A 13,199-nucleotide genomic window follows, 5' to 3' on the forward strand; every position below is an offset into this window, starting at 1 on the left:
AAATTAATATTTTGCTTCCAAGTTAGATTTGTACAACTAAAAGTATGCCTGAACCAAAGTATGACAGTACATTATGCCTGAACCAAAGTATGACAGATAATGCCTCGCATGAACATGATTATGGTATATCATGTTTACTTCAGTAGCCATTATTGCCTAAAATTTGTTCTTTACAATTACTATCTGCTACAAAAATAAATTCTATCTATAGCTTTTGTACTGGTGATGACTTACCGTTAGCAACTAGGAATACTTATCAAAAAACCCTTTCAACCCTCGCCCCCTCAAACATGGAAGAGTAGTAGTTATAGAAAAATGACATTCAATTTTAACAGTGAATACCCAATTATTTCATATCAAGCCAATTTTTCTATGGAACTTTGAGATCTACATATCATACAAGATAGAAAAAAATTTACTGCTTTAAAAGGATCTGCCACAATTACAGTGGCTAGTTAGCACTAATTTAGGAAGCAGTTTTCACTTGTAACTTTAATGAAATATTGTGGCTGCTCTAAATATTTAATTACTAATATTATTCAATGCTATATTTCTGAATTATTTGCTCCACAGGGTTTAGTTACCAACCTTTCCAAAAGATCCTTGTCCTAGTACTTTCAGAAGTTCGAACTGTGAAGGGTCTGCTTTCTCATGTCCTTCCTTTACATGGTGAGTTATTGCAATTTCTTTGATATTTCCTTCTTCCTGACACGAAAAGAGTGGAATAAATTTACATTAGTGGTGTATCTTCCTAAAATGTTTATAAATTAACAGTATGTTGAGAAATACCAGTGCCAATGAATACAACCAACAACATGCTCTCAAATGTAGATAAAAAACACTAAGCAACACTATTTGCATAATTAAGACACACACACACAAATTGTATTTGTTACAAAAGGCAGTATTAGTTAAGTAACGATGTGGCTTTAACTTTCAGGGATGCATCAGAATCCAGACAATAACAGAGCTGACAAAACAGGTCACTGATTCCCAAGCTTTTGTGCTTAGGACTATATTGTTTCATTCATAATCTCCCTTCCAGATTCACAACCCATTAATGGAAATTAATCTTCTTAAGAGTTTAGTACTCTTCAAGCACACCTAGAGTGCATTAAATGGAAGAGAACTCTTAGGAAAGGCCTCCTTTTTAACACTTGAATGAGGACCTCTATGCTGCAAACATGCTAGTGCTCATCTTTATAAAACAGTGTAAGACTAATATATTTTCCTGAAAAGCAGCACCCTCCACCCCCACTTCAGCAGCAATAAACTCTCCACCCGCCACTGAGAAAATTCTGGTGAGGAAAAGAGTATCACTGTCTCTCTTCACAAGGAGAGTCTATTCTATAAAAGCTGCCAGTCTTCAGCATTCCCCATTTGGTGAGAAACTAGTCACCATTAAGCTCTAAAGGGCAATGGATCTTCTAGTCTTTTTGTGCTCTGCACTTAATTCAGTATTTTCAGCACAGAATTTGAAAATCTTCTGAAAAGCAACACTTCTTGTCACACAAAGAATTTCAGAACTTACCAGCAACTGTTCAAAAGTAAGAACAAAGCTGCATTCTTATCAACGTCACCTGAAGAACTATTCAGACATTACATGCAATCCAACTTAAGCAGTACTGTCTGTAACTTACATAATGTACATATACTAACCACAATTCCAACTTTTTGTGCATTCTCTTCCTATTCATTCTATTGGCTATAGCAAATAAAATAAATCTGAGATTACTTTTCCTCTATTTAATGAGGAAGTCTCAAATCTATTTCACAGAATTACAAACTGGTTGACTTTTGAAGGGACCTCTGGATGTCATCTCATTCCATTCCCCTGCTCACGGAGGGCTACCTGCAGCCAATTGCTCAAAACCATGTCCAGGCAGCTTTTGAGTATCTCCAAGGAGGAAGAATCCAAAACCCCCCTCGGCAACCTGTGCCAGGGCTCAGTCACTCTCACAGTGAAAAAGTGTGTCCTGATGTTCAGAGGGAAGCTCCTGTGTTTCAGTGCCCATTGCATCTGGTCCCGTCACTGGGCACTGCTGAAAAGAGCCTGGATCCATCTTCTTTTCACCCTCCCTTCAGGTTGGTCATACAGGATTTCACCTTTGTGAACCCATGTTGACTAACCCCAGTTATCTTTTCGTCCTTCACATCCATGGAAATGGTTTCCAGGATTAGTTGTTCCATCACCTTCCCAGGGATCAAGGTGTGGCAGACCATCCTGTAGTTCCCTGGGTCTTCCTGTTTGACCTTTTTGAAGATAGGGGTGACATTTGCTTTCTTTCAGTCCCCAGGCACCTCTCCCAGACACCATGAACATTGGAAGGTAATCAAGAGTGGCCTCACAGTGACATCTACCAGGTCCCTCAGCACTCATGTATGCATCCTATCAGAGCCCATGGACTTATGCATGTCCAGTTTCCTTAAGTATTTCCTGACCTTTTCCACCAAGGATATGTCATCCTTGCTCCAGACTTTCCCTTTACCTATATGCACCAAAATGTGCACTAATTAGTTCTAGTAATGGGGAACTAGAGACAGTGTTCTAAAGCTGTGCTTCTGAAGCACTAATTGATATATTTTTCAAGTATTCAGCAAAATTTATGTGCGTAAACTACTGCTGAAAATATCCTTGTGTATCTGGTCATTTCAGTACGGTGTATAAGTGCACAGCAACTCTCCATACTCATATCAGCATGCTCAAACAGATGATTCTCTTACACTAATATTTCTCTTCCAAAAGTTTGGTCGGAATCTTTTGAAAAAATAAAGTTGGAAGCAAAGTGCACGTAACAAATCCTGAACATGTATGTGTCAGACTACGCCCACATATAAAAAAATTTCCAGTGTACACTTTGGAATAATACACCGAACATCCTGGCAATGTTTAAAATCAGAAAGTGAAAAAAGATACTTTAATCTAAAAAACTTGGATTTGTCTTGGGTGTTCTAAAACTATGGTGACCAATAAGAACAGGTGCCAGATTCCATTGTAAGAGAACCAAAATTTTGCATGCGTATGCATGTATGCATGCTGTGTACTACTCCTAATAAACCTAAACTCCTTTCTTCTTTCAATAGAAAATGTTACTGTCATTGACTCAAGGCTGAATCTTTAAAGAGTTTGAAAGAAATACTGGTTCCTTCTATTTGTCAAAATAATTATTTGCCGGTGGACATTTGTATTTTCATCTTTTAAATTAGTAATGATCAGTTGGATTACATACTACTTAAACTACCCAATTCAATCTTAGAGAACCCCAGGGGAGGAATAGCACAATAAACAGATGGCCAAGTACACATTACTTGGGATACTTTGCTCTATTTCTGCTTAACGGTTTTATCTATTAGCTCCCTGACAATCTTGGGAAAGTAAAACGTGTGAAACAGAACTTCCTCAAATTTTTCTGTTATCTACCTACTCAGATTCAGGGACACAAAGCAATCATGTGGACGCATTGCTTTAAAAGCATTAAAAAATATAACAAAAACAAATGAAGAATAACAGATATTAACTTGTTCTCTATACACAAAAATTATTTTTGAATGCAGTGCAATTATTATGCAACCAACTTTCCAGTAGTTATTTTGGGCACCCTCTAAAAAAATAAAAACCCAAACCACCACTTCACATTCCTGATACCAAGAAAATATTCCCAGTCTTCACAGTTTCTCAGGGTTCAGATACTCTTCAGCCCTTGTAAGGCAGACCTAATACAACTCTGTTTTAAACAAAAAGAAACTCGGATCATATCCTATTTTAGTAGCTTGTCCATAGCACAGGTTTGGGAGCAAGATTTATAAGGAATAGCTACCCATAAATTTGCAGTTTCCTTTACTGGCGTAATTGACAAAAGTTTGTTTTTTTTAACCTAAACAGTATTTTGCAGATGCAGTTAAAAATACAAAAGCTAAGTCTTTTATTGGAATGTAAATTATATACAGAAGTAAACAACCCTCACTGTACCCACTGTCTACCTGAATTAACATACAAGCCTTTCACAGTGTAAAAAGAGATCTATTTCTCAGCCAAGTGCACTAATTGCATTAGTTGATAGATGCCGTGTTACAGTAGGCTGCAAGATAAGCCAGCTGTTCAGCCTGGTACTGAATTTGTCATAAACTCCACCTCTGAACATTCCCTGATATTTGGAAAAAACCATCTGTTCCATGTGATGAATTCAAATTAAATGAGAAGATTAATAGGGTGCTGAAAGACTCCGGTGGTCCTCTCCATTCCCTGACAACTTTCACACCACTACAGACACCCACTCATCAGTGATCTGGCCATTGCAATGGTGGGACCTTCTTTCCAGTTATAACTATACCCTAACGCCTGTATTTTATTTCTGTTATTTATAAGCTTAGAAAGCTCCCTTTTCTCAAGTATTCCACTGTAGCAGTGACTAAATAAAAGTCCCAAGACATAAATTTATTTTTCTAGCCACACAGCTCTCAAGGCCTTCTTCACAATAGAAAGTAAAACTGTCACGTAAAGCCACATTAAAAAAAAAAAAAAAAAAAAAAAAAAAAAAAAAAAAAAAAAGGGGCAAAACTGTGTTAGTCAACTTAAAGTGGTTGCTAGTGGCTTCCGTTATCATGAAACTAAATATAGAATACAAGGAAACAAACTGAAGGTAACATTACTCTGAATTTCCTTAACATTTCCTTAACAGTATAATAGTGTTAAATCAACATTGGCTTAGAAGGGAAGTGAGTGACAAACTTAAGTTTGGGTATGAATTTAAAACACCACTATTTCAGAATAACTTCCTGTACTGATATAGTTTGGAAGTCAGAACTATTCTGGCCAGTAAGTATCTCAGTATAAGTAAACTCTTAGTAATGTACCTCACGATCTCTGTCTATGCAGAGGAATGCATGCATATATACATAGGAAAGAACACCGAATGGACTACATTCCACACACAAATCAAATCTAAAAGAGAAAAGCTAAAGAGGAAGAAAGAGAGGGGAAAAAAAAAAAAGAGAGAGAGAGAGAGAGAGAGAGAGAGAAATGGGATTCAGCAGCACCAAGGGTGACTCATTTTTCTCTTTAGGAATCAGCTGCAAATTAGAATAGGAAACATGCTTGTCAGGAAAAAAATAAAAGAGGAAAAAAAGGATACATACCTTCTAGGCAAACAGTGAAAAACTATTTAACCATTATTAGGCTATAAAAATAATAGCCTAATCCCATTGCTGGAAAAATTCCATATTTTATGTACTTAATGAACACTAAATACTCACTTCTGTTCTAGTAATTGAATTTATGTGAATTTCTTTTATGTTCACTTTTTAATTCAAGACTGAATTAACTCTGCTGTAACATAAAATACTTGTATTTGTTTCTGAGATCTTATTACAGGAACAACTATTAGATAATGTATTAAAAGGAAACTAGACTTCAGGCCCTAAAGGAAGTATTTCTCAGTAGTAATGAAAAGCCCAGAAAAGCTAGAGAAAAACGTGAGTTTCTCTGTACATAGAATCTTCTGTAATTTATCCTTCGGATTTATGAATTTCTCAGTAGGACATCTGAAAACAGTTCTGTGTGTAAAGAAGTGGCCCATGCAAAGCTGGATGGCATAATACACTGCTTGCTTTACACAGGTAAATTTATCTGTAGACCTTTTCCTGAGCAGTATGTTCTAGTGACAACTGAAAAGCTGGTCTAGGGCTAGTAAACTGCGCTCTGAATTGCTAGAAGAGTTGCCAATATCACCCACAATATACCACTCCTATTGTTCTCACAGGCTTGTAATTTCCATTTCTTTTATTACCCCTAATAATTCCAATCTTTTTACAGATTGATTTTATTTTCTCATCACGAATACAGCAGCAAAAGGAGTACATAGCCCTTTTACCTCTAACTTCCATTTTCTGAAGATAATGTGACAGTGGTATGAAAGGAAAAACAAATAAAAGGGGTCCATGAGAGAATTCTGGAGGCTGTGCTTAAACCATCTGTAGACACTTTAAGTGCACGTCTGGCAACTCTCTTACAAAAACTAAGCATTAAGAGCACTATATGAGATATATTCTTATGACACAACCTAAATCTGATAAATTTAGAATATACAGTAAACACTCATCAGAATTTAAATAGTACCTCAGAAAACAGAAATACTCAGTCTACAAATTTTAGATAAAAAACATGAAGAAACAACCAACTAAAGATGAAAATAACAAAACAGAATATTAAAATGTATGCTCTGACACTGACAAAATAATCCACAAGGAAAATAGCTCTGAATCATCTGAATAGATGGTATGGAATCAGATTTATGGTCTTACTCATATCAGGAAGAGGAAGGCTATCCAGAATAAGGCACATTAGCACATCCAAACACCATAGGGGTCCTGCTGCACCTAAAATTCTCAGTTTCAAGTTCTTGAATAGCTGCATAAGCACAGTGTGAACATGCTCAATGACAAGTGCTTGAGAAAGGCGTTCCAAAACACTGGGACAGAAATGGGAAATTCAGCAAGAAAGTTACCTTACCCTCAAAGATGTGCAATAGAGGTAAATTAACTTAGAATATCCAAGAATAAGATGATATGTCATGTATGGAATGCTTAGTTAGGAAAGGTATCCCCAGAAGACAGATTCCTCCTTTTCTAGGTATTCAAAATCATGAGTATGAGTAGAAATACTTTAAACACTTAACACTTTATGACAGCAAAATTTAGGTAACAGTTATTAATTCAGTCGGTTCATCTGCTTCACACTGAGTGACAAAGATCTAAGCGTACATTCTTCAATATACTGAAAGTATAAATTAAAATTCTGATATGTATAGAATATGCTAAAGAGAAAAAGCAGCAGCTATCTAAAAAATGTAGTTTTACAGCAATAATAATGGAATAGTGTATTTAATTTGTTCCTATACAGAGGTGACATTTAACGAGTGTAAAGTCATGAAGTGACATAGAATTAGAAAGGTAAGAAAAAAATAGAGGGAAACACAGCTTAAGACATCACAAGCATTCAGGTTAAATGGAATGGGACTCTGAAAGTAAACTAGATCCATTCTGAACAGAAAGATTGACGGCATTGTCTCTGTTGTCAGTTTCAGTGAAATTAAAATGAACTCGGGTGAAATACAGAAAGTTAACCAAAACCAAGATATCCAAAGGTAAGATCTCTAACAAAGACATGCAGACACAAGATTAGGGATGGGGGGCAGGGTGGGAATGTATCATTTGATAACGACAGTGTGTGGGGTTTTTAAATATATTTATGGTCAACTATGGACAGAAAAACAACAACTGGCAGTTTATTTTTTATGATATCAAGAGCAAAGATAAGTATGTACAGTATATGCTATGAGTACCTACAGATTAAGGCTTTTTTAAAGAACATTCCATTTATTTTTAACATGCTAAAACACTTCAAAAGGATTGATATTATTTTTTATGACTCTGATGTTTGTTATTGTGGAAAATGGGTGTTCTTATTTGTTGACAAAAAAGGGAGTAACAGCAGTTAAAGGCTAAACAAAATAATTGGCTCCTTCACCATACTGAATTTCACCAAGTATCTTCTAACACATTCCGAAACAGATTTCTGAGAAAGTTCTCGTTATAAAAAAGTTTAAATATGGATTTAGAAAAACTCCGAAATTTTTATTGTGTGAGATATATGATGAATAACTGTATCCTATCTTGAATCCTTTGTATCAGGAAAGGGGATATTAAAGATAGGACACAACATCCATATCCCATTAATAAAAGGGACAGAAGTACTGCAAACCAAGGCTGCATGATCACTTTAGCACAAAATGAATACTACCTAGATACAGGTGAAAAACTCCTCAGAAAAGCACTAAATTTCAGCTAGCAGATGACTAAGTACTGATCAAAGAACTTTCCCACTGCACGCTTGCTGGCTGTATGAAATATATCAAGAAATACAACATCAAACCTGTAACATCTGAACAAAAGGTCTTATGATAAGTAACCACAGACCTTCTGCATCTGACAGAGATGGAAGTTATGAAATAACTGACGTAAAAAGGAATAAGGATAAAGCATTAACCCTTGCACTTATTTTAAATAAACCCCTTGAATTTTATAACACTATTTCTGGACAAAAAAAAGCTTCACCTTTATCTGTTAATTCTGTACTATTAATACATTAAGAAATGTTGGTGGGATTCCACCAGAAACTTTTCCAGGAACTGTTTCACAAATTTTTTTCCATTTAAAATAACATTTGAAAATTGATTAAAATCTGTTTTATGTATTTATCTTATATAGTGATAATTTACACATGAGAAACAGCCAGAATCATCATTAGGAGGGTTCACAGTTCTGGAATTTCAACTTCTATACTGTCAGGAACCAGAATGAGAGAGAGTAAAAAATAACCTTTCTGCTAGTTTTAATTACAACAACTAAGTCAGATCTATACTGCCGTATTGGTGAACACCCCACCTCAAACATTAACCATCTTTCAAGATAAGATGACAGACCTAAAATAATTTTAGAATTAAGTTTCTGAAATAAAGATAAAAATATTTCAACAGTATTAAAGTGTAAATCTTTTCCTATAACAAAGGTAATAGTAATTTCTATCAGTGTAAAGGACAGTTCATAGTGTACTTGCCTGTGTAATACTGTTCAGTTGCACTTAATGAATTTTAACGTATATGACAAACTGCTGTATCAGTTTATACTATTGACCATGAAATTAATAAAGACCTAATTGCAATATATTCCACTTGGAAGTTGAGCAGCAGCAAAAATAGTGCTTTTATCAGTTTTCATTTGTTAGTATTAGGTATGTAGCTACATAGATTTTTTAAATTTTCATTATGGAAGTAGCAGCTTTGTTTTCACTCCTCTCAATCTCTTTTTCAGGGATGTTTTGCTTCCTCTAGACACATGCATGTTCTTGAGGCACATGTACATTCAGTTCAACTGAAGATAAGGCTGAAAACAGAAAAATGGATTCCCCAGCAATTTACTCAACACTGCTCCAACTACAGTTGCAGGTTTCCTTTTACTGCTATGTTAGCCTTCATTGTACTTATCAGAGCTCAGCTGGACATTGCTGTATTGGGCAAAATATTCTTTTGTCCGTCACAGGCAGACAAATGTTGATTCTAGTAATCACATAGAAACCATTTCTGAAATATTGACTATGATACTAAACCTTGGTGCTGAAGTTACATAAAGCAGTCATGTCCTGTAAGGACAGTAAGCTTATTGGATATCAAGTGATTTTAAAAGGATGACTCAGTGTTGGCACAGTTTGACAGCTCATATACATAATTTCCTTTTCCTCCCCTCCCTTCAGACAGGAAGTCTCCTAGATACATTTTTGCTTTCCTAACTTGTTATGAATGTAGAAGGAATTTTCAGTATTACTTGAAGAAATAAAACCCATATGAACTATGCTTTTTGAAGTAACAAAAAGCCAAAGCGAAACCAAATTACTTTTACCTTCTGTATTACGGCTTATGGGAATCTTTATTAAGGTAAAAATGGGAGTCAAAAATGTGAGGAATGCACCAGTCTAGGTATTTTTAGAAATCTCAGACACATTATTTATACATTCATACAGTTTGCACTCAACATACTCCTACCTTTAAAATTCAAAACTGCCTTTAAAGAAAAAAAAAAATTCAATGTCCAACAAGCATTTCACAATTACTTCAGTAAGTATTGTTAGTGAGCTAAACCATGGAATAAACCACATTCCTTATATTTGTGACTAATATTCAATTTGAGTCACTTAATAGAACTAATGATTACTTAATGCTCACACATAAACAATTGTTCTAAGAAGCTGATTAAAAATGCTGCTTTTGAAGTAGCAATTATTCTAATAGAACAAAAAGCAAAGCATTACCATGCATAAAATTAAGTCAAGTTGACTTAAGGATATTCTGTGTATGTTGTCTGTTTTACACTAGTACCAAAGAAGAGCAAGAATAGAGCAGAAGTAAGTTCTAATTAACGTGGACATTTGAAGTCAGAAATACAGGTTTCCACAATTTATATCATTGTTTCTTTTTAAAAGATGGAAAAACTTACACTTTCAACCGACATCAAATTACTTGCTGCAGATGGCATCTATTGTTTTCCCTGACAGAAAAGAAGATTTCCTAAAAGCAAACTCTGTATTTGCAAATGTTTCATTTCAGGTTTGGTTTTTTTTTTTTTTTTACATTCTTAAATTGTTAAGTCTCTAAGAGAAAAACAATGCATAGAGATAACAAAGAAAAATCACAGTACTTATGTATTTATTCCTTACTGTCTATACTTTCTACTTCTTTCCATTCCTGGCTTTCTACTGTAACAGTTCTGAAATCTAGAAGGATGTCTATGTCCACATTTGTTCCAGGTAGCCAACTCACATAATGAAAACTGCAGACCTGGTTAATGAGACTGAACTCTTCCCATTCTTTTTGTATTATAGATGAAGCGAGACAGGAGTTGGAAGAACGAACCCTGTCCCAGAGCAACAAGCCAAAGGATAGATGAGGCCCTTTGGATAAACATGGCTGGCCAGGTTGGGATGGTAATTCTGAAGATGCTTTCCCTCCTCAGAAAGAAAATACAGAAGCCAGGACAGAAGTGGGACTCTACTCCTTCCTTCCCGAAGGAACAGTAAGCAGTAGGCTGTTTAGCAGGTAAAGCTGAGGAATTGCTGTAAGCATTTTAAAAGTGTGATGATGGTCACCAAAAGCAGTTTTGTAATGCAGTTCTCTTTTGATCAAACATCACAAAATTATCTCACGAATGAGACTGTGCATGTCAGCATTGGAAAAAAATACTCATTGGGTGGAACTTTAATTTCCCAGTAACTCTGATATGTTTTGTTCCTACTTTGTAAGCACTAATATTTCAGACCACTGCAATTTAAAAAAAAAAACTTCAAAGTTAAATAATAATTTAAAAATAAAAGCATATTCAGCATTAATCTATGAAAGCTATGATTCCTATTTTATTGAGTTAATATCCTAAAAATACTATAACACGTATATGGGCTGAAAGCCCTTAGTTTGGACTGACGTGTCTAGCATTTTAAAATCAACAGAATGTTAAAGATAATATAATTAAGGTGCCATAAGTAGATAAAATAATGTAATTTCTTTTGATCAGAGACTTTTAAGAAATACCTTTCATGTGGCCTGTGGAAAAGAGCTATAAGTTGATAAATGTTTACATTAAAAAAACTGTATATAATGCAGCCTATATTCTATTGTCTTACATGCATGTCTTGTTTTAGTGTTTCAGTTATGGCAAGCAAATTCGATTTTATTTTCTAACAAATATTGCAAGATTTAGAACAGTACGTAGGCTAATAGATGCTAAATTACCATCCCTTTTATTTACAAATTAGTAGACCTGCTTCACTTAAGATATTAAGACAGTATACAAGAAGGTTGGTTCCCCCCCCCCCACCCCCCCCCCACTGAAAAGTATTTGCAGATTTATAGGAGAAGAAACATGAAAAGTGATTTGAGTTCCAATGATAAAATGCTCTATCACACTGAATGTTTACATGTACTGTTAAATAGCTCAGGAACACTGGTCAGGATAATACAGTTCTCCACTAGAGATAATTTTAAACTTAAACCCCACCTTTTATATTTAAATACATGCTCAACAAGATAAATTATAAAAATAAATTTTCTGCTAAGACTAAATTACCATTTATAAGTTGAAACAACCATAACATTAACTGTAATGCAAGCAAGAGTGTGACTACTCTTAGCATCATTTTCAGAAGTAATTTTAAGATATTAATAAGACTGAGTTGTCACTCCACACATAGGCATATTTTACAGTTTAAAGTACTACATGGAAATGTAACTATTAAAATAACCACTAAGTATTCATTTTAAAAATACAAACATTTTTAATAAAACTCAACTCTCAGTGAGAAAACTTAACATACAGCTAAGCTCATACATTTCTGGAGGAAAAAAAGTTTTACAATATTTACGAGCAGGTAAAAATTTCCTAATATGGCTAAATTATCAACAGGTACCTTAGAAGCTTCTACAAAATACAAACACACCACAAACCTTTTTTTTTTTTTTTAAGAAGAAAATACTAAAGGCTTTGTATACAAGCAGCACTGATCCCAGAACAGTGAAAAGCAAAAATTTCTTTGAAATTAGAAGTTTAATTAAAATAAAATTTCCCCTTTGCCCCCTTATTCTTTTAAATAAGAAACTAAGCTCACCCGAACAGAACGAACACGTGGAGCCAGAAACTTAAACATGACTAAGAAACCATGATGTTTAGATTTTCTGACTGAGCGATCATAAGTCTAGCAGGGAAGACCAACCCTGGCGTTTTTGCTGTGGCCAGCTGTTCCGGCAATTAGAAAATTTCCTGTCAGGCAAGTCAGACACAGTTGGGGGGTGGGGAGAGAGAAGGGGGGGGAAGTAAAAAAAAAAAAAAAAAAAAAAGAAGAAAAACAAGCAAAAAACTGCCCCGTTGATAACTCCCCACCCCTGTGGTAAAGAAAAACTGGGCAGCAGTGGTACTCATGTTGCTGATGCTGTAGAGATCAGCACAAGAAACTTAAGCAAATTGCCTGATAGCAACATGCTGTTGCAGATGTTATTTATTCCTGGTTCCCAGAAAAGAACAAAAAATATCAACATCTATTTCAGAAATCATGCTACTACGTAACATTTCACTAGTTAAGCAAAACAGCGACTATTTTAAGTCCTATATGTGATAATTGTATTTTTATGAATTTTAACTTGATTTTACAAAATATCTTAAGATATTATATATCACTACTTTTTATACTTCAATGCAGAGAATGTTGTATGCATATGCATAATGACTATTTTTATTTACTAGTTTTTAGAGGACCAACCTGACCTTGTGCATAGCCCTTTGAAATCCTGCACATAGGAAATGCTGCACAGATGTTAGAGAGGTTAGGCCAAGATGGACTGCAGAAATTATTTGAACTGAATTGCCCAGCTTGAATGTCTGACTTGTGCACCAATATTATATTGCTCTGTAGAGAGTGAAAAATTTCTTAAAGTAATAAAAATATCTAGGCTTTCTTGCAATGTTTAAAAAACAAAACAAAACCTTAAAATGTTTTAAGAATTAGAATTCAATCTAATTACTTCCAACAGCTAGAGATGAATCTTTTCATTTGTTCTCTCACTAGATTCATTATAGAAGTTATTTTTCTGAATAATTACAGT

General features: G+C 34.7%; 1 protein-coding gene across 2 annotated transcripts in view; it reads right to left on the reverse strand.

Moving 5' to 3' along the window:
- The window catches only part of RPS6KA3 (ribosomal protein S6 kinase A3), an 80,368-nt gene that overhangs the window by 41,664 nt on the left and 25,505 nt on the right, over positions 1-13,199 (reverse strand). For both annotated transcript variants that reach the window (XM_033010086.2, XM_033010085.2), the window contains exon 3: positions 589-705. In XM_033010086.2, the coding sequence (XP_032865977.1) occupies positions 589-705 (117 nt within the window). The remainder of the gene's footprint in view (positions 1-588; positions 706-13,199) is intronic.

The sequence above is a fragment of the Tyto alba genome, unplaced genomic scaffold (genome assembly GCF_018691265.1).
Source record: "Tyto alba isolate M040663 unplaced genomic scaffold, T.alba_DEE_v4.0 Super-Scaffold_14, whole genome shotgun sequence".
In the NCBI taxonomy this organism is placed as follows: domain Eukaryota; kingdom Metazoa; phylum Chordata; class Aves; order Strigiformes; family Tytonidae; genus Tyto; species Tyto alba.